Here is a 22530-nt window from a genome sequence, read left to right on the forward strand (position 1 = left end):
AGGAGAAAAGAAATGAGATGTCCGTACCAAAGATTTTTAAAAATGATTTTTAAATAAATTTTTACTATAAATAAAAAGAATAAAGTTATTATCTGTACCATTGTTCACCTATTATAACCAATCAAATCTTCTTTAAAATGTTACATAATAATTCCAAAAGTTCTATATATTAATTTTTTATTACATATATATATATATGTAATTAAAAAAATTAAATAAAAAATTATACTAAACATATCTAAAAAATATTCCAAAAATATTTGTTGAATAAAAAAATAGGTATTGGCAAATGAAAGTGCTAGATCCTGGAGTAGTCAACTTCCTTTTGAAAACTGGCATTTGGGTTCTGTTATGGCTTATGAGAACTGGTTGTAAATAGAAAGATGTGGTGGTTTGGAAGGAATGGGGCATCTGGGTTCTCAGCTTCATCCACAGCAGAGGAAGTTACTCATGGAATTGATGGGACTGGCCTCACTGCCATTGTTACAGGTTTTTCTCAATCTTATCCCTATCAAAAAGAAGATAAAAAAAGAAAGTGGGTATTATTTGATTTCAGTTTTGACTGAAAAGAAAAAAAGGGATATCATTTAATTCTCAATTTTCAATTCATTATTGTGAGTGTGGTAGATTATTCAGTCATTTCATTATATAATTACTGAGATATTTAGTGAGGACACTGGCATCACATTCACTCAGTTAAACATGCCCAGAAATTCTTCTGAATTTGGTTTTTGTGGGCTAAATGGATCAATTCTTAGGATTTTCCTAGATGCCAATAGCTGATGTTCAGTTGGCTGGGTTGGTAAAGAAGCCTTCTGATTTGGGAAGCTTCCATTTGGGATATGAGATGGGATTTTGGGTCAGTTCAAGCAGTTCATGTTAGGATGCTCGGGTTCCCTCTCCACATACTCCCTGAATATTTTTGGCTGTGGGCCTATGGGTACTTCTTATTCAAGCATGTTGATTTTCTGCATACTATAAAATACCAGTGACTCCAGCGAGTACACAATTGGCAAATTTTGTTAATCAGGAAGGAGCAGAATGTTGTTAGGAAAATTCCAATAGGCCGCTGACAGAGCCTTGTTCTATTTATCTGCTTCATATGAAACTGGGAAGAGCACTGTAGAATTAGTATTTTGCCTGGGAAATTTTCTGGTTACTTTGTTAAAAAATATGGAATTCCAAGGCTTTGAACATCTTAGACCTTCATCTTTTCCTTTACAGTTTTGTGAAATTGAATCACTGTTTAATGATGTTGTGGTCAATCTAAAAACATGGTCACTATCTATCCATGAATAAGTGAATAGTGAAAGTGCTTGCTATTAATACAAAAACTCATTTGTACGATGAGGGATTAAACTGGCCTAGTATTATGTCCCGGACTGGGTTAAATTTTTCCAGCAGCAAATGGTGAAGCTCATTTTTTTTGCAATGTTTCTTTTCTTTTGCCCTTTTCATTATGCATTCAATACATTTACTGGCTTTTTTTGCCTTGTGTCTTTCTAACTGTTATTGTAGGAGCATCGAGTGGTATTGGCACTGAAACTGCACGGGTTCTTGCATTGCGTGGTGTCCATGTAGTTATGGCAGTTAGGAATATGGCTGCTGGTAGGGAGGTCAAAGAAGCAATAGCTAAGGAGATCCCTACAGCAAAAATTGATGCTATGGAGTTGGACCTTAGTTCAATGGCATCAGTAAGGAATTTTGCATCAGAATTCAGTTCCTCGGGTCTTCCACTCAACCTCCTCATGTAAGATTGCTATGAAATGGGGCTTGGGATGATAGATGCCTTTTTGGTCTGTGCGTTCATATTCAAGACAAGTGTGATTTCCTTAAGCACACACCAGATAACTGCACTGTTTATTTTGAGCCTATCACAAGCTTGTGACTCTTATTAACTGATGTATTAAATAAAGGGTTTTAGCACCTTAAATTTGAAAGAAGCTAAACACATTGCATGCAAGCATTTCTTTTACCATTTGAATGGGGCATTAGCCTTCACTTGACCATTGCAACAATGCATAGAAGGTCATTCCACTTATAACTTATATTCCTAGGTTTGATGTTACACATTACCTTTATTAAGGGATTCATTTGGTACCTTTTCAGTTTCAACTTTCAAGTAACTGTACATAACTTACTACCACTATTGTCTGTTGACAAGTTTAGTGGGGTCTGAGATTGATGTTTCTCAATCTTGGATTGTTAAGAATTGAGGTTGGTGCTCTAGGATTTCTTAGACTAGTGAATGACCTTTAACCACAAATTATTGAACTGAGTTCAGTCTTCTAAAGAGTTGCTTTTACTTCTCTGAGATCAATCTTCTATATATAGATATTTCCTTGTGTGTTTTGCATGTATGTCTGTGTACAGATAGCTCTTGAGCCTGCTTAGATTAGTTGCTTTACATTTAGTGCATTTTTCTGAAGCATAAATACTGAAAATTGCATGAAAACCAAATATATATATGAAGTTTTCTTTGTTGTTAGTAACAATGCAGGAATCATGGCAACACCATTCATGCTTTCCAAAGACAACATAGAACTACAGTTTGCAACAAACCACATAGGTATGATAATTGTTCTATCTGATGTTTAGTGAAGAAAAAAGATGTTCATGGGGGTGATAGCTTTAGATCGAATAGAGAAGCCAAAACTTATTGGAAGTTTTGACTATCATTTGATAATTCTTTTTCACTTGTTAAAGTTTCAGATTTTCAATTGTAGCATTCTGCTTCTTTCATGGTTCTTCATAATGATTTCAGAACAAGAAATTATCAGAAGATGAAAGAATATGATCTCTCGTTTTCATTCTCTTTTCTCTTCTTTTTTTCTTAGGAAAAAGAATTTTCTTGTTAAAGTGTTATGCTGTCATTTCATACAACCACTGTGGAGTGCAAGAATAGATTAAGGGCTCTTTTATCCTTTTTCAGGTCATTTTCTTTTGACCAATCTATTGTTAGAGACCATGAAAAAGACAGCACGTGAAAGTAACAAAGAAGGAAGGATTGTAAATGTCTCATCAAGACGTCACCGCTTCTCATATCGTGAAGGAATTCATTTTGAAATGATCAATGATCAATCAGGGTAACATCATTTAGACATGATACGGAATTGCATTTCATTCTACTAAGGAGATAGTGATATTTCTTTTGTCTATATTGAACTCACTTTTGAGTGTGTTTATCATCGGTGATCCAATACCTTAATTCATAAAAGTTAAGCATTAGGGAAAATAATGTCAAAAAGCTATAAGCTACTCCTGCCTGCTACGACATATATTTCTTTAGAAATTACCAAAATTTAATCCCCCCTCACAAGTTTTCCAAATTTTTAACATATGTCATACTGTCTCAATTCGAGAGGATGTCCCCACCGAGATTTCTAAAGATCAGGCCAACAATATCTCTACATAATTCTTACCTGGTTTTATGTGAATATCTTTCCATATTATTTTGTAATTATTTTTTTTCATTTATTTTCTTTCACTCGATTGTACAAATGTTGTTTACAACTAAGTAGACAATTGTATATAAATATCATATAGAGTATGATGAAAATATTTAGTCATTCCATTATTCTCTTATCTTTCCTTTTGTTTATGTGGCATCATAGTGTCTTCCCCGACAAGACTAAACATGCTGATCTTGTTTTCCTATCTTCTTCCAAACCCAATCTCATATCCATAAACCCTACCTTCTCTACCAATCCTAGGGGATCTTGTAACCAACTAATCTCCATTAATGTAGCCACCCAAGCTGCATTAAAACTCACTACTTTCAACCACACATCCTGGAGACCACAGTTCAACACTCTCCTCTCTCGTTATAATCTTTCTGGTAATATTGATATAGCTTGATGTTCTCCCACCATAAGTAAAAATGGAAAAGAAGCTCTCAGCCCCAACTATCTTCTTTGGAAAACAACATTAGTTGCTTCTCAAATGTCATATTGGCCACTGTTTCAAAGGGAATCACTCCCTTCATTGACTCAATGAAGACCTCCCTTGCTGCGTTGTCAAAACTCACCACCATGTATGTTCAGCCCTCTCATAGCCATGTTCTTCAGATACAAGAGAACCTTACTCTTCTCTCTCGAGGAACAGAATACATCACTGAATACATGCAGGGTGCTAAATATGCCTAGGGTACAATGAAAATATTGAGTCATTCCATAATTCTCCTGTCTCTCCCTTTTTTATAGTCTCAAAATGAGAAGGTCCTAATATATATATATATATATATATTTTTTTAATGGGTAAACACAGAAGAGAATATATTAATTAGAAAAAGAAAGCTCAGATGGCAACCCAAGGCATACAGGAAGTATACAACAGGTGCTAAAAGGCTAAAAAGAGCAAAACAGGAGGGAAGACAAAAAACCTCACCCACCCTCACCTAGAACCCAACCAATCAAAAAAGTCGATTAAAGATAAAGGGACAACATCTATATACAACTTTGTCCAAGACCATAAACTACACACAAAAGAATACTTCAATCTATGTACTGAAAACTCTTCATTGTCGAACGCTATCCTATTTCTTTCCTTCCACACCGCCCAAAAAAGGCATAAAGGAGCCAACTTCCAAGATTTTTTGCACTTCTTGCCCACAAAGGACCCAAACCAACCAAGGAGAGTCTCCCTAACCGAGCAAGGGAGAACCCAAGTCACCCTAAAGAGAGTGAATAATAACTCCCACAAAACTCTAGTCTTCGTGTAGTGGATTAAGATGTGATTAGTAGACTCCTCTTCAATTGACAAAAGAAACATTTATTAGCAAGGGTCTAGTTCCTCCTTTTGAGTTGATCCAAAGTTAAAACTTTCCCCCACAAGGCTTCCCAAGCAAAAAAAAAACCCACTTTGAAAGAACATAAGGACTCCAAATTATTCTTCTTGGAAACTGGGTTGTAGTTCCCGGCTCCACAACACTATAAAGAGACTTAACTATGAAAAACCCACTTTTTGTCTTTTTCCAAATCACCCTATACTCCACTTCTGCACTAACTCTCTTTCTTTGAATTGTCATGAGCAACCGCTCCACCAAGACTACCTCCCAATCATTGAAAGCCCTAGAAAAACAAGGACTCCAACTCCCCCCCTCAATCAAAGGGTCCCAAACCTCCGCCACTCACTCCTCTTTTGAAACTGTCAAAGCAAACAAAGAGGGGAAAGAGTTGCACAAAGCCTCATCTGCACACCAAGAGTTCAACCAAAATCTGATACTTCTACCATTACCCACGGAAAACACAATGTAGTTGCTCAACCAAGAACCTTCTTTCTAATCTCCTTCCACAACCCCACACCAAATCCCTCTCTACTTTCCTGGCTATACCACCACCCTTCTTCCACTCCATACTTCCTACTAATAACTTGTTTCCAAAGAGTTTCCTTTTCTATCATAAAGCGCCAACTCCATTTACCCAAAAGAGCTCTATTAAGAGTAGAGAGGCATTTTACACCCAATCCCCCCTTACTTTTATCCGAGCATTCAACCGCACACTTGACAAGATGAGTCTTCCTCTCCAAAGCCCTCCCACCCCAAAGGAAATCCCTTTGGATTTGCTCAAGTCTCAATCTAACCGATCTAGGTATACGCAAAATTGATGTGTAGTAAATAGGCATGTTAGACAAAGTACTTCGAATGAGAGTGAGTCTCCCTCCTTTATATATATATTGAGAAGGTCCAAATATAAAACATGATTGTTTATATTTTTCCTAATTTATGGTGTTTAGTCTTTTTCTCAAATAGTATTCATCAAATAAGAGAAACTCAGCTTGTTTTAATTTGTTTACGAACTTTACAGGTACAATAGGCTTAGTGCATATGGTCAGTCAAAGCTTGCTAATGTTTTGCATGCTAACGAACTATCAAGACATCTAAAGGTACACCATAGATGGTATTCTATTGCACATTGATCATGTGTTTGTTCGAATATCCTTTGTTGAATTTTTGTTTGCACAAGAAAATCGATTGGACTTAGCTGAGTGGATGTTGCCCTCATTTGCATCATTAAAAAAATAATAATAATAAAGCCCAACAGCGGTTTGTCCATAGCAGTTTTTGGTAGTTGTGTTAGGTATGATTTGCTGAGAAATTGATGATAGCTTCTCTAAACAGGATGATGGAGCGAATATAACTGCAAATTCACTTCACCCAGGAGCAATAGCCACCAACCTTTTCCGCCATGTCCCCCTAGTTGGAGGTAATTCCTTTTTGTATTTCTTTTTCCTAGTTAACCTTAGGATAGAGGAATTATGCAGATTGCTTCAATCGTGCCAACCATCAATATTGAACTCTGTCATGTCGATCATGCATCCTGTCTTTAAGTTACACAACTCTCTCTCTCTCTCTCTCCTCCTCCCCCCTGGAAAATTAGCATCATATCATGTGTTTGAAGAAAGTTTCTTGGATTTCTCAAATTTATGGTCTTGTTCTTTGGGTTTGACGCAGGTTTCATTGACATTTTTGGTAAATATGTGGTTAAAAATGTGCAGCAGGTAATTTCTACATCTACTATTTGTTTCTCTTTCTTCAACATCCTGTCTGTCTATGAGTGTCTCCCAGCCCCACAGAAAATGAAAAAGGAAAACCAATCTCGCGAAAATCATAATGTCATACATTGGTTTGATCCCCCAGACTCTTGCTTCTATCTTTGCTTATTCATTCAATTGGGTTTGATTGTAGGGGGCAGCAACTACATGCTATGTGGCATTGCATCCTGAGGTTAAGGGGACAACCGGCGAATACTTTGCAGACAGTAACATAGCCAAGGGAAGTTCACAAGCAAATGATCCAGAGTTGGCAAAGAAACTGTGGGATTTTAGTTTGAGTTTGATCAAATGATAGATGCTCTATAGCAAACACTGTTGTTAGAGAATCTTGAATGCAAAGGGATTTTGTCCTGCAAATTGTTTGGATTACAAAATCTCATTCCACAAGGATGCTGAATCTAATCTGAAAAAATAGGCCTTGAAATTAGATTTCTTCAATTGACTGAAGTGGTAATGTACATACAACAAATCAGGTGGCAGGGTATTTCATGATAAGTTACACCTGAGACTGAGAGCTGTCATAAGCCCTGCAACCAGGTGAATTTGACTCCGCCCGAGCCTAAACCCGGACCCATACCCAACTCCTGTACATCAGTTTCAGACCCCCAAAAAATAGTCTAAAAGCTAGAGACCGTTCCGGACTTCCTTTTTTCTTCTATTTGATGATCTGACATACAGTTCCTTTTTTTTTCACTACAATACTGAAGGAACTGCAACACATTTTGATCATCAGAAGCCACCTCTCTCGCTTGGAAAAATCAAATTTTCATACCTCAGATCAGTGGAGTGTCAGATGAATAGGTTTTAGGGCACTCAATTTTGTACAATTCGATGCAGCATCATATACCTTAAACTACTGCAACACAGCAACTTCTTTATTTGCTAGGAGGCAAGATTCCACTGAATAGATGGCTGCTGCTTGACACCCATCAGGAGAAAATCACTTCCATTAAATAGCCTGGCTCACTCTTGATGTGAAGAACTTAAAACACCATTAGCATGGACACAAGAATCCATGATTGGCGGTAAGTCTTCCACCATATCTTCTTCCAAAAGTCCAACTTATTCCACAGTTTCAACTTTGGATCCTTATTGCAAACTATTTGACAAATAAATTGATCCTGTAGAACCAGAAAACAATCTGTCAAACAGAAGAGCTTGATTTGGATGGTAGCTGGGTTTCCAAACAACGTATGAAGTTAGATTCCAGTGGTCCGGCTGGGCAACATAGAGGAGGGACTAAGATCCAGAGATGGATTCATCTTCACTTGATCCCTTAAGAGCTGCCGAGAGACGCGATCAGCTAAGACCGACTGCCCATCATACAATTCTACATGAGCAGTCCTCCCAAACTGCTTTCCAAGAGCATCACTTTCTGGGAATATGTGAGACCCTAGCTGCATCCCTCGAAAGATGTCGGCATTTGGATCATGATAGGAGGGGCCGTTGGAATAGGGATTGTTTAGGGGCTTAGAAACGTTTCCAAATCCCTCTTGCAGGTAAACTGATGGTTTCAGATGAGGAAATGGAATGGCACCACTGCCACCTGTCAAAGGCGTGGATGGGCCAGAAGTGGTACGAGGACTGGATATAGGAGAAGGAGACATTCTTCCATTCAGGTGTTGAGGTGACCTTGAATGCAAAAGAGGGCTCCCAATAGGAGAGACAGGACATGATATATTCCTCGCAATATGAGGACCACTGTAGATTAAGAGAAATAAATCAGACCAAAAGGCTCATCATTGTAATCCTTGTTATTAATTTATTACCGATGCAATGCTTGAGGGAGAGAGAGAGAGAGAGATACCTTGAATGGGAACCAGTTTTTAAAACTCTAAACGAATGAACTGCAAGTCTTTCTGAATCCAAGGATGAAAGATTTTTAGCATGTCCGATTCCCTGGAAGAGCATATATAAGCCACAACAATGGTTAAAATATGTTATACACAAGTATATAACATAGGCCATCATAGATTTGTAAAAACTCAAAATGCCTTCATTAATATCCTTGCAAGTTCAATTTCAAGGAATTTTTGTCTTATTCCAAACTTAAGGTTGCTCAAGTACAAACAAGTCAAACTTCAAAAGAACCCAAGATATGAATATAACCTTCCATTATAAGGTTTGAGATACTCAAGGTCACTGAAATATATTCTTCCACCATTCAAATGTAGAGAGAGCACTTTTAACATCAGAACCAAAGCTAAAAAAGAAAGCAAAAAATCTGTATCACAAAAACAAACAGTGTCCATGTGATAGCCTGATGTCTAATGCAACTGATTAACAAAGTTATTCACGCACAAAGATGTACAAAAATCAGGCTATGCAACAATGTGCTAATTTCTATACTCACACTACAAGGATTATGCTAATCTCCATATAGATCATTTAAATTTGGAAAATGAATAGGCGACTAGAAATGTATTCTATTGTCAAAATAAACAGAAGCAGTTTATGGTTGTTTAGGCAACTTGGCATTATGGCATGCCAAAAATTTAACCATAGCAGATATAAAAATGATAATAAGAACAGATAAAATACCAGAGATTTCACTCCATTGGTAACTCCAGGAGGTGGATCTGAAGTTTCAGGGGACAAAATAGGTCTTTCCAGAGGTGCAGCATTTTTCACGAAAGGATGCTCCAAGAGCTGAGCAGCTGTTGGACGATGTAGTGGATTTCGTTGCAAGCACTGCCTTACAAAATCCTTACCTTCATCTGAAAGGTGATCAGGAATTGCTGGGAGGTCCTTACTATTCCCAATCTTGAACATTGCAGCAACCTTTAGACCAGAACATGTGAACATCACATAATTAGAAGAAAGAACAAAGAAACATCAAATAACCTGCACGATTGGAATGTAAGAATTCTACCTTAGATTTCTAGATCATATACATAAGCAGAACCTCAACTTTAATGACCTTTGATAAAATTCAAATTTAAAGAGATATCAAAATTTTCAATCTATTTATCCATATTACTGACCCCTTCAAACTGACTCCAGGGTGGTTTTGTTGTGGCCATTTCCAAAACTGTGCACCCTAGACTCCAAATATCCACAGCAAGGTTGCAACCATTTGAATTCTTTATAACCTGAGCGAACAACTGAACAGAGAAGTAAGAAATACTATCAAAAGCTTGTCATAAATGAAGAGATAAGGTTATGGCAAGAAAAAACATTCTGACCTCAGGTGCCATCCAGTATGGGCTTCCCTTGAATGATAAAGGACATGACTGCCCAGTGATCTGCACGACATGTAATGAAATATGTCAGGTAAGCTGGATTTTAACATGAACATCATGACTAAGGTCAAGCATAGGTTGATATTCGATACACAAGAAACTACCGAGGAACTTCCTAATCTCAAAAAATTGTGGCAGATTATTCATACATGTGACTTATTTAATCCCACAATTTTATAGTTTTTAAACCCCTAAAATATGCTAACAAGTTTACAAGTTAAAAACGAGTACCAGAAAGGTAGATGTTGACATTAAGAATTAAAATCAGTATTCTGACTTGGAATATCACTTGCGGGCAAAAGGAATATTTCTCTTTCAAAACATGATGTGCCCATTTAACAATCATTCCATTTACCAACTTCAAAACCCATTGCTTGATGCTTGTTTTGTTTGAGGACATTTCAAATAAAAAGTATATGCCTACAAACTTACATGCTTTGCCATTCCAAAATCTGCTAACTTGACTCGACCATTTGGGTCTACAAGTATATTTGCCCCTTTAATATCCCTGTACAGGAAATATGGTTTGTGAGAAAAAAGGTGAACAAAGTTTGAAATAAAGCAAATAATAGAAAAATCAATAAAAAGCAGCTACACTTCAGATTGTTGGATCAACAATTGGTAACTTGATTCACCTATGGACAGTATTTTTAGCATGCAAATAGGCAAGCCCTGACAAGATTTGTTGGGTATAGCTACGAATTGCTAGTTCACCAAGTTGGCCATATTCTTGAAGAAGTTTATAGATGGAGCCACCAGATACATACTCCAAGTATATATAAAGTTTGTCACCAACCTGTTCATGGAATAATTGGGAGGTTGTATCAGTACAAAAGACGATAACCAAAAGTGCCAACTGAAACATAATATTGCACATGATGCAACAATATTGCAAAGTAATTTACTTACATATTCAGATGTCAAGTAACCAAGAATTAGTTCCCAGAAGTTTCAGAGATTTGTCTATCCAACAATTACGTACATAAAATATATCACTTTCATGAGTTAGGACACTTTAAATATGGAAGGTTTTCCAAGTGTCAATACCTCGCAATGAATTTACAAGCGTTCCATGATGATGTTAAGATAATGAAAAACATGTTACGCAAAATATCACACAGTAAGTTTAACCATGGCCACATCCATCAAATGAACAATTAATGTAATAAAGAACATGCCAAAATACAAAACAGTAAACTAAACAACGCCCACAATCATAAAATGATTAAAATGAACTGGAAGACAAGAGCTGACCGTTTCAGATCCATAATACAGCACAATGTTTGGATGGCGTAAGCGGCTAAGCAGAACAATTTCCTGCCAAAGCACTGAGAGTAAGAACTTCCCTCAAACTATGTAAAACACCAAAACAGGAAGTAAATGGAGAGAGATTCTCATCTGAAAAGACAAACAACAGAAAATGTGTAGAAAAGCAACAAACTGCATCCTTTTGTGAAATGGAACCTCTGTAATTCTGCTGAATGGAAACAACTTACTTGCCCCAACTGTTTTGCACTTTCCTTTGACTTTGCATCATCTGAAAATAGTGTCACCTCCTTCATTGCACACATTTCACCACTTTCACTAAACCAGTACAAAATATAAAATCAGATATGCACAAATCCAGTAAAAGATCAACATTTAAAAACATGGAGTCGCAAATCAATTGCTTAGATATCATAAGAAATTGCCCGTTTGCATGAGAATCAAGAAAAGTAACAACATCAGTCTTACTGACTCAATCAACTCACCAGGTTAAAATTGGATGTAGAAATTATACCCAAGAAACTGTATATAGTATAATATAAGAAATGTAACAAAAGAAAATGAAGTAGAGAATTTACTCTTTTAGGTGATACCTGTTAAAGCCAACATAAACATGTCCAAATGTGCCTCTTCCCAGCAACTTTCCCTTTTTCCAGCGAGAGCCTGGGCTTGTTGGAGCCTCTGCTCTTCCTGGACTGCGTGCTGGTGAATTTGAATGAGAGAAAGGTGAAGAAGAAGAAACTGCTACAGGAGGAAGGGGCAACCGGTGGCTTTGTTGTTTCCCCTCATCTGGCCAGCTTGTCTGGGATTCAGAGGCTGCTCCTCCAGCTCTGGGATGAAGAGGTGTGACTGCACCACTATGAATTCTGGAGCTGGGACCAGGGCTTGTCATTCTGGGACTAGGTATAGGAGAATACTCCGGGCTGCCCCTGCTGGGTTGCCAAAACAACTGTCCTGACATATCTCCTCCCATTGAATTGTGCCCAGAATTCTGACCTGAACCTGGACTGGAGCAGTGGCCAGATCCAAGTAAAGTAACATCTGAATAAGGTTTCCCAGCCCAGAAAGCAGAGTTCAAACCTTGGTCAGTGCCAAATGCTCTCAATGGACTTCTTGAAGGACTTGACATTGAGCTGTCTGGAGCACTGCCGAAAGCACCATGATAAGGGACCTGTAAATTTGGTACATGGCTGCTTAAAGGCCTCCGTTTAGGTGATGTAGGGGAAATATGATTACTAAACAAAAGATTAGCTGGTTTTTGTGCCTCCCTTGCGTTTACATGAGCAACAGGTGACTGATCCTTGAGCATTACACTTCAGAAAAAATGAGCAAATTTGTTAGGTATGAGAAGTAATCACAAGTAAACCACATAAACCATATTTTTACTCAGGAACGGATCAATACTGAAACACCACAGTATTTTTCTTTTTATTAGGGAAATGCCATGGTATTTGATAAGTTCACACAAAAGCTCACCTAGAAAATATGCTTGCAGCAGTTCTAGTCCCATTATCATAGTCAGTTGCCTGGGGACTACGATGATGTGAGTCAGCTGCATCTTCACTATCAGTGGAACCTTCGCTATAAACTGATGCAACAAAATCACCATCTAAATCTGTAGGATCGGGTCTGCCCCCAATGCATCTGGGTCTTGGGAGAGGAAGAAATGATGACTTGGAGCCTTTTTCCACTCTTTGTTTTGTTGATACACTGATTCCAGAATCAGTACGACCCACACTTGCAGGGTGCCGACCAGGAAGTGGAAGTGGTTGGGCATTAGGCCTTTCAACAAAACTTTGACATCTTGACACTAGTTTGGAAGGTGATGGTGATCTTGATTCTGCTCGGGATTGAGATCCCTTCTCTGATATTGTATCACTGCACCGTCTATGAGACCCTCCTGATCTATTGCTCACCTTACCTTCAGATGGAATCTTAAATTTTCGATGTAATGTGTCGATGAAACTTTCCTTGTTTGTTTTCTTCTTTGCTTCTTTGGATGATGATTTTCCCCACCATGAAGGCATATTGTTTATTCTAAAAATTTAAACAAATTGAGGGCAAGTTTCTTCTGAAGTAAATCCACTCTCGAATATCCAAATGTATTATATAGCAGTTGTACATGAAGTAAAAAACAGATATGGAACTAAATACAGCTCAAGACAGAGAGAGCTTCAATTCTTTGGCCCTACAGTGGATTCACCACACGAGCTTCTACCAGATTTAAAATGCTAGACAAATGTTGAGTGTGCTTCAGATGAAGGAACCAAATAAAAACCTGTCAAAGAAGCTGGCTTCTTAGTTTTTCCTGAACAAGTTGATATAGCAAATTTAATGATCACCAAAACAATGCTGACTGTGTATTTTATGAACATGATATCAATAAAAAAAATCAGCATATACATAAATGATAAACATTTATGTAAATGATACCACCAAAAGACTAGCATATGCTCCTGACATACATGAACAGGCGTTATTAAGATCCACAAATGCTCTATTTCATGAAATTTCGCATTGCTTATTATCAAATTGCTTAATGTGTCATATTTTACAGCTCCATTATTTTTTTCATATAAAATACTATATTCACAAATGCAGAGAGAACAAAATGACATGTTATTATCCATTTCTTTGTATTGTCATCTACCCACCTTAACAACTAGAGAAGTGCCCTGAAGTGTAAAATGCAGGTATTATACTGAAGCTTTCTGTTCCCAGTTGGATAAACTGTAATCACTTTCTCTTGCTCTGAATTTTGCTTTCCTTCCAACCATTTTCCAATCATCCATCCCATAGAAGTTTCAAAGTTTGTCTTTGGCATCCGACTTGAGTAAACTTGAGGTTGTTTGAAAGAGAAACTAAAGGTATTCATCCACCCTCCTCTATCAGTTTTCCCTTCTTGGATTGGAGAAGAGAATTATTTCAACAAAGACCCACCTCCTCACTGCCACTATTTTATCTTTCAATGGCCACAGTGGACACCGAGATTGCCACATACCACAAAAACTTCCAGGAACAGCTCAAGCAAGTTCTTAAAACTTTTGCCAACCTTCATCACAGAGAATAGGTATTTCACGATTTTCATGCATTGTTCACCTCAGATTTGGGCCAGTATGTTTTTTATGTGCACTGTTTGGTTTTCATTTTTCTACCTTTATTTTTGTGTATGTGTGGGTTGAGGGGCAGATGGTGGCAGAAGGGAGTATTTTCATGAAGTTTAAGACAACAACAAGAATCTTACCTAGCAAAAAGAAAAGGATCCTTTTTCAGTAAATCTCTCACTTATGTCCATGTGTCTAGCCAAAAGCATATTGACTTTCATAATTCCTGATTCACATTTCTGATATTTCTTTTACAACACAAACAGCCATTTTCGATATTTCTAAGCAAGGATTTTTGAAAAGCATGGCTTAGGTTTATCTTGGGAGGAATGCTTTTTTTATTTTATAGGCAAACAAAGGATATATTAAACAGCTCCTAACAAAAAGGGGCACACCCCATATACACAGGTGGTATACAAAAGACAAAATAAAGCAAAGCAAAATGCAACTACACAAGACCTAACAGGGTTTCTTACCAGTTGTCAGGAGAAAATCAGTTTTGGTTAGAGGTGGGTGGGATGGATGAAGTGGTGCATGTCTTTAGTCAATTTTTTCAATCTTATTTTACAGAACCCCTACAAATTTTTCTTCTAAAGTTCCAGCAGACTAAGGCAAGAAGATCCACTTTTCCTTTATTTATTTGTTTTGGCTATGAAGGAGTTCAATCAACTATTATAAAAGCAAAGGAAGGAGGTTTTATTTCAGGTCTCAAGGTAGGAGGGAGAGGCAAAGAGAGACTCAAGGTGACTCATCTATCATATGCTAATGATAACATATTTTTTGTGAGGCATGCCAAGAACAATTGTTGCATTTGAATTGGACTCTCATGTGGTGTGAGGCAATCTCCAAGCTAAAAATCAATTTAGAGAAGAGTGAACTTATTCCGGTTGGAAAGGTAGATGATTTGAAGTACTAGTGTTTGAATTGGGTTGTCAGGTGGAAAGGCTTCCTTATACATATCTGGGACTTCCATTGGGCACCTCGTTCAAATTGTTGGCAATGTGGGATGTAGTGGAAGTCACACTAATTAGAAGTACTCTTTCCAACCTGTCAATCTATTACATGTCCTTGTTGGTGATTCCAAGAAGGGAAAACTTAAAGCTAGAAAAGATCCAATAAAACTTCTTTTGGGGAGGGTGGAGCTCTAGAGCAAAAGCCTCACTTGGTCAAGTGGTCAATGGTGTGTATGGTTAAAGATGGTAAAGGCATTTTTGCACAAACTTCTAAAGCAAATTGTGAATTGGAACACAAAGGATAGGACAACCTGCTTAGATTCTAAGAGTGGAAAGTTCTTAGTTAAATCATTCTACTCATTTTTTTATGCTAGGGGGAGTCATTCCCAACTAGAGTTGTTTGGAACTCATGGATTCCGAAAATAGAGAGATTTTTTGCATGAGAGGATATTGACTTTGGACTTGAGGAGGAGAGGCGTGTCTTTAAGGAACAAATGTTATGTGTAAAAGGGAAGAAGAATCATTGATCACATTCTTTTCCATTGCAAATCAACAAAAATAAAAAAATAAAATAAAATAATAACAATAATAATAATCTTTATTTAGAATAAATTATGTGATCCACTCTTTGATAAAAACTGGTGTTGTTAAGTAGGAACTAACATTACTTTGGGAAGAGGCACAAGAAAATGTGGTTGACTACCGCTTTACACCTTTTTTGGACGATTTGGTAGGAGAGAAATCTAAGAGCATTTGAATGTGTGGAAAATTTGGAACAATTGCTTAAATCATTTTTTATTTGTAATTTTTGGGTTTATGTTATGCATTGTATAGGAGAGACACCTATGCCTATGTTGGATTTTGTTGATTGATCAGGTTTGAAGTAGGCATGGCCTGTGGGAAGGTTTTGCATCTTTCCAGTTTTGTTCTTTTTGCTTGGCACCCTCTGTATACCCCTGTAGACTTTGGTGTGCCCTTATTATAAATATACCTTGTGTTTATCAAACAAACAAACAAATAAATACAAACCTAACTATCCACAATTAAAGCTATCTAAAAAAATCCAACAATGTGTAATTCCATCAAACCACTCCAATGTGGATTTAATGAAGATCTCCTTCATCTGGCAGCTCTTCCTCATTGAAAATCCTCTGATCATGCTCTTTCCACATGCAACAAAATAGGCACAAGGGGACGATGGCCAGACCTTTCTTCTCTTTTATCCAACCACTTAAACTTCCATCTTGAGGAGAAATTTTTTCATTGAATCTAGAAACAACCACTTCAAACCAAAGATTGCCAATAAAAAATTCTATAGCTTTTTTGTCCTACCACAATGGATCAAAATGTAAATGTGATGACTTATTCATCATTATCTTTATAGAGACTGCATCTATTTATCATCTTCCCTCTATTCTACAATAAATATCATCCACACGTGTATAACTTTCTACTCAATTGGAGGCACAAAGTTCCAATGTATTCTCAATTTTAGCTTTCACTGTTACAAAAGATTCCAAATCAACAGAATATGTCATACAGTCATAAGGGAACAAAAGTTTCAACCCCGTTCTCTTTTATATTCTAATCTAAAGAAAGATTTTAAATTCAATCCACAAGAAAAAGCATCCTAGTTTCTCTCCCCTCTCCTACAGCCCCAAGCTTACAACAATAAGAGGATTTTAAGAAGGGAGAAAACCATAGTTTTAGAACCCCAAGTTAGTAAATATCAAGATTTCAACAACCATCTTAAAATCTCCCTATAAACTCTTCTCCTGTCTCCCTCAATCTCCCAACTTTCAAAGTCTCTCAATTCCCACGTACCTTTCTAATTTCTTTTTACACACACATGCACCACCACCTCAGTGGAGGATCCCATAGCATTCTCAATAAGCAAACATGAGTCTTGATGCATCTCTTAAACAACCTCACATCTGTGCTTGTCTGGTTGCCAAGAAAATCTAGGAAAAGAATATCAAAGAAAGATATTCAACCATACCTATCAAAACAACAAAAAAGTAAAATTTTGAACCATTTTTATTAATTATTTTGGACCCAAAGAAACCAAAAACCACCACCCAAATCAAGACTAATTAAAAGAAGAGAGCTTCTCATCTTTTGGAACCGGACCAACATGCAAAAAAAAAAAAACAAGATTCAAAATTCATTTTTCTTTACTATCCACAATTTTAACTGAAATAGAGCAATGCTCAGTTCTTGAGAAAACACAGAAAAAATAGAAGAAATTATGATTGAAACTTCAGGATCTTGGTATTCGCAATCCCATCTCTATGTATGTCCATAAAATGGCAGCATTTCTTCACTACTCAAATTCAGCAATCTATTTGCCCCCTGCATGAGATATCCTATAGATCATTCCCATTAATCTCTAAACATAACAAATACAATTTCAAGTTTGAAAACAATTCTCAATAGCATAAAAGAATTCATATTTGGTTCTCTACACAAACCCCACAACCCTGCAACAAGATAAAAATATTAAAATAAAAGAAACTTTAATTTTGTACTAAAACATTTAGCATTCGCCACTCTCCACTCTCCACTCAAATGAGACTGATACAACATTTAACTTTGACAAGGCAGACGTCCTTCATTCTTCTTCAGGCCCGACCAGCAAAAACATAAATCCAAATTAATTTTATTTCCTTTCACCCGGTTTCCTCATCAAACCAAACGGCGGCTAATACTCTGTTGCCGATAAAATGGAGGGAAAAGACAAAAACCAAGTTTTTAATTAAAAAAATTTCTAATCATAAGCAAGACAAGAAATCAAAAATCCCAACTCAACTGAAACTAACACAACCATTTAGCTCACTTGAGGTCAGTTTCGTCATTTTGTAAAACAGAACATAAAGATTCAAAATTTTCTCACACTTTCTTTCATTTTCCCTGCAACCAAACAAAACCTTACGCAACTGAAAAAACTCCTGAGAACCACTACGTTTCAACGCAGATCTACAAATCAATTAAACAAGCAAATAAATAAGTATTAATTTAGCTAAAATTATAAACTAAAAATTAAAACTTACACTGGCTGAGCACTGATTCCAGCCACCATCACCGATAAATTAGGGCAAATCGAGCGAAAACCGCCAAGAATCATCGAATATTTGGAATGAACAAAAACAACCACCCTAGAAATCTGCAGTGACTCTGGAAGAAATTGAGGAGAGTGAGAAGAGGTCTGAATCGAGAGATTGCGAGGAGATCATGAGTGATTGAGGAAATGTAGAGAGAGAAAGTGAAGGAGGAGAGAGTATGTCTGAGCATGGAGTTGTCTGAGAGTTTGATTTATAATAAATAAAAAATAATAATACCAGAAATACTATTTCCAGCTCGTTTTTTTGCTTATTCCAGTTTTATTCTCTTCTATGTCGGATTCTTAATCCATTCGCCTTCAATTGGTTGGTTTTTAATCACTTCTCCCCTCATTTTGACTCCACATTTAGTCAATTTTTTCAATTTTTGAATTTTATAGTCAAATTAAATAATTTTATTATAAATTATTAATATATTTGATATAGCATTTTTTTACTCTTCAATAATTACATCTCATCCACTACTCCATAAAAATGGTGATTGATTAATATTTTTCTTTATATATCTATATATAATTTTTTATTTATTAAAATATTAGCTTCTATATAAAATAGAAAAAACCTTATATTAAAAATATAAATTTAATTTATATCATTAAAAATTATTTTTAAAATTTATGAAGTTTTTCTTACATTTTATATAGAATTTGTTATTACTTTTTTGTTTTAAATCTTTTTTTTGTTTTAAATTAAAATTAGAAAATAATAGATATTTTTTATATAAAATATAGTAAGATTGTGTTTGTTTTTTTTATTGAATAGAAAAAATCAAAATATTTAGTTTTTTTCATTTAACTAAAAATAATCTATCAACCAATATAACTTCAAAAGTTATTCACTTAACTACGATACTAGTGCATTTTCCAAGGGCATCCTAAAGTTATCATATCTAGTATGGAATCAATTTCAAATATCTCGGTCAAAGTAGGTATATGCCAAACGTGAATACACCTAAAAGTTACTAGCAAAACACTTTGTAGAAAGACCCGATCGTAAATGAAATAGATACTACTACTTTGATCTTTTTCAACAAAATCATCGAGTAATAAATCAATAAATCCCAAATTGAATTTGATTTTTTTTATTCAATTAAAAAACAAACACCACCTAACTCTTATTTAAAAAAAAAAAATTATTTTATACCCTTCAAATTTACTTTCAAAATTTTTACATTTTTTAAATATTTCAACTTATTTAAACTATTTTCTTTTTTAATAAAATACCGTTATTTTCTAATTTTAAAGATAGAAAACAATTTCTAAAAATAAAAAGGAAAAAAAATTGTGTTCATTAAATGAATTTTTATTATTTATTTATTTTTTTTTTCTTTCTTTTTTTTTGCCCTTTTTGACTACTTGGTTGGATCCTAATACATGGAATCAAATCTGTTAAACGAGCAGTCCATTTTTTTTGTGGTTGTCAAAGATTATCACAAGTGTACGTACTACGTAGAAAGAGAATTTATCTGGAAATAGCAAAATCAATCCTCAGTTACCTTTCCGCCCAATATTCCTGAGCAATGATTCAGTGTGAGTTCAACCGGTGAGTCATCATATCATGCAAGCCCTTCCTACCCGTCCGATCATTCTCACTTCACAGTCAACCCATCATAAAATTTCACTTTTTTTTTTTAATTTCTATTTATCAAATTTAATTTAAAAAATTTCCAACCCATTAGTTATTTATCATCCAGAAATATAATTTATTAATTATTATTAAAAGAAAAACAATGCATGTGATATGTAATGTAAGCTTGGAAACCGGACTTATCTTGAAAAAAAATAATTTGTAATTTGGAAATTAATCATGTCCCAATAATTATTTGTCTATTTTTGGGGAATTTTCTAATAATTTAATATTTTTTTGGTATTTTTATTTTATAATTTAAAAAATAATTCAAGAATTTAAATAGATAGAAATTCTAAAATATTCCATTTAGACCCATAAAAATAAAATAAAAGGGTATTGGAGTTGAGTATTTTAAGGAAATAAATGGAAGGTGAAGAACATTGTCATCTAATAGCCTAAACTTTGATATACCAAAACAAAAATGTTACGACAAAAAAGTAAGGATGATGAGAATGTAACTTTCTCATGCGTCAAGCAAAACTAAGAATTTGGCCCCTTTATGTCAATAGCGACTTTATGAAAATTAATAATTTTTATGTAATTTAAATAATTTTATTATTCAAAATATTACATCATTTGCTCCTAATCAAAAGATTAAAAATCATAAATTTTCCTTTTAAGTAAATATTAAAGAGTGAATTTAGTTTATCGGCATCTAAGCTCGGGAACAATGATTATATATTTCGAAATGAGTTTTCAGAGTGGAATGGGTATGATACTTAGACCCTATTTGACAATTGTTTTTTAAAATAGTTTTTTATTTTCTAGAATAAAAAATATATATATTTCACAAAAAAAATATAGTGTTTTTAAAAAACATCTTTTAGTTATTTTTTGTTATTTTCACTTATTTTTTAAAGATTGTTTTAAAAATAATTATATAAGTATGTAGAATGGTTAAAAATAAAACATTTGATATCAAAATTATTAAAAATTTGTTAAAAGTATTTTAAGTTCTCAAATAAATTTTTATTTTACAAAACATCAAATAACAGTTTTTCACAACCATTTTTTAGAACTATCATTGAAAATAATTACCAAACAAGACCTTATATTTTCATATTTAAGTAAAGTCTGTATTTTTATATATTTATTATATTTCATCTCTGATTATTTTAGTAATGACTCAAATTATGTTTATAAAATTACATTTAATTACAAAAAAAAAAAAAAAACGTTTTCCACTTTACTGCATCTGATGGGACTGGGATTCATTCAAAACACTCCGAATTAAAACAGTTTTATACAATTAAGAGGATTCCGCTACATATATATATATATATACTATACTATATATAAAGAAAATAAAACTAAAATTTGGGAATCCTTGAATGGATGATGCCATTCAAAATGGAATGTGAAAACACTCATATAAAATGGGAAGAAAGGGACACATAAAATCATCCAATGTCAACAAAGCACTATGTCAAAACTAAAATAAAAGTAAAGTCTCCTTTCTTTTCAAAACTATGGTTTACTAAAATGAGAGTCCAATTTTAAAATCATTTTCATATTTTTATAAAGTTTACATATGGTGGATCCAAGCACACTACGACACCTATCTTTCATATTCTATTGATGAGGTAAGCTTTAACCAATAAGTGAGATTGATGTGGTGGTATTAAAATTAATGTCACAATGACCAAAATTTCAATAAAGGGAGACATGGGCATGATTTAAAATGTGGAGAATATTATTATATTTATGGAAAGCAAAAGTGTTGAAAATGAAAGATGGCCAAATTATGGAAGAGGGGATGGATGTTGGCTAGTTAGGGGGACTTGTGGGGTCACCATCCACTTGGCATGGGCTCATTGGGCTATGGGTGTTGGCAACTTGGTTATTATTTAATTCTATGCCAAAATCAATGACCCAATGACAAATCTTGGTGTTGTTTTCAAAAGTGACTTGTTGGAATGATAAATGGCTTTCATCATTTGTAACCTAATTTTGGTAGGATTTGATTATTTAATTTGTAATTTACATTAAATTTAAAAGTTAACTCAAATAAAATCAACCCAAACTATTTTTCATAACCATTTTTTAAAACAGTTACCGATCAGTACCATGACAATCAGAAATTTTCTTTCTATTTTTTATTCTTAAGAATAAAAGATGTTTTTAAATAATATATTTTAGTTATTTTTAATTGTTTTTACTTATTTTTTGAAAATTATTTTAAAAAATAATTATACAACATGTATATAATTAAAAATAAAATTTTAGATATAAAAATTATTTTTAAAAATATTAAAAACATTTCAAATTTTCAAACAGACTTTATAAATTACCGGTTTTTAAAAACTATTTTTTAGACCATGCCCTACTTTTTTCTTATTACTTTTCCTATAAACCCTATTTCAACTTCTAGCATAACCCATTTTATGCTTAGTAAATTTTTGTTCATAATGTTGGTATTACCATTTTTAGGCACACACACCACAAAGAAAACAATCATACTCAATACATTAGATAAAGATAGATAAAATGGGGGACAGGAGTAAAGCATTCCAAGTTTCAAGCCTAAAAGCTCCTTTTAGTAAACTTTCAAGGATGTGATGTTTCTGTAGACAAAACCTCAAAGCTTTAGAATTAAAACTTTTACTTCCCTAAAATTTATAACCCCACCAAACAAACCTTTACCCTTGTTAGACAGAATTTTGGG

The 22530-nt window shown here is 34.7% G+C and overlaps 2 protein-coding genes across 5 annotated transcripts; one reads left to right on the forward strand and one right to left on the reverse strand.

Annotated features, from left to right (window-relative positions):
• Positions 1 to 322: 322 nt before the first annotated feature.
• LOC117932975 (short-chain dehydrogenase TIC 32, chloroplastic-like) lies at positions 323 to 6964 on the forward strand. The gene is made up of 8 exons (XM_034854312.1): positions 323 to 489; positions 1519 to 1750; positions 2490 to 2569; positions 2933 to 3086; positions 5805 to 5883; positions 6119 to 6203; positions 6452 to 6498; positions 6686 to 6964. The coding sequence occupies exons 1-8, from the start codon at positions 384 to 386 to the stop codon at positions 6842 to 6844; spliced, it is 942 nt and encodes a 313-aa protein (XP_034710203.1). The 5' UTR covers positions 323 to 383; the 3' UTR covers positions 6845 to 6964.
• A 2-nt stretch (positions 6965 to 6966) lies between these two features.
• Positions 6967 to 18406, reverse strand: LOC117932973 (mitogen-activated protein kinase kinase kinase YODA-like). 4 transcript variants are annotated; one of them, XM_034854311.1, is made up of 12 exons: positions 18168 to 18406; positions 12537 to 13338; positions 11654 to 12373; positions 11291 to 11378; positions 11049 to 11111; positions 10430 to 10590; positions 10227 to 10302; positions 9738 to 9797; positions 9537 to 9644; positions 9094 to 9333; positions 8360 to 8451; positions 6967 to 8253 (listed from the first exon to the last, which is right to left on the reverse strand). In XM_034854311.1, exons 2-12 carry the CDS (start codon positions 13085 to 13087, stop codon positions 7752 to 7754), a joined length of 2661 nt encoding a protein of 886 aa, XP_034710202.1. In that variant the 5' UTR covers positions 13088 to 13338; positions 18168 to 18406; the 3' UTR covers positions 6967 to 7751. The 4 variants fall into 4 exon arrangements, with proteins under 4 accessions (XP_034710202.1, XP_034710199.1, XP_034710201.1 ...); XM_034854308.1 differs by having other exon boundaries at positions 9537 to 9656; XM_034854310.1 differs by having other exon boundaries at positions 9537 to 9656; positions 12537 to 13368.
• Between the last annotated feature and the right edge of the window lie 4124 nt (positions 18407 to 22530).

The sequence above is a fragment of the Vitis riparia genome, chromosome 16, assembly GCF_004353265.1.
Source record: "Vitis riparia cultivar Riparia Gloire de Montpellier isolate 1030 chromosome 16, EGFV_Vit.rip_1.0, whole genome shotgun sequence".
In the NCBI taxonomy this organism is placed as follows: Eukaryota; Viridiplantae; Streptophyta; class Magnoliopsida; order Vitales; family Vitaceae; genus Vitis; species Vitis riparia.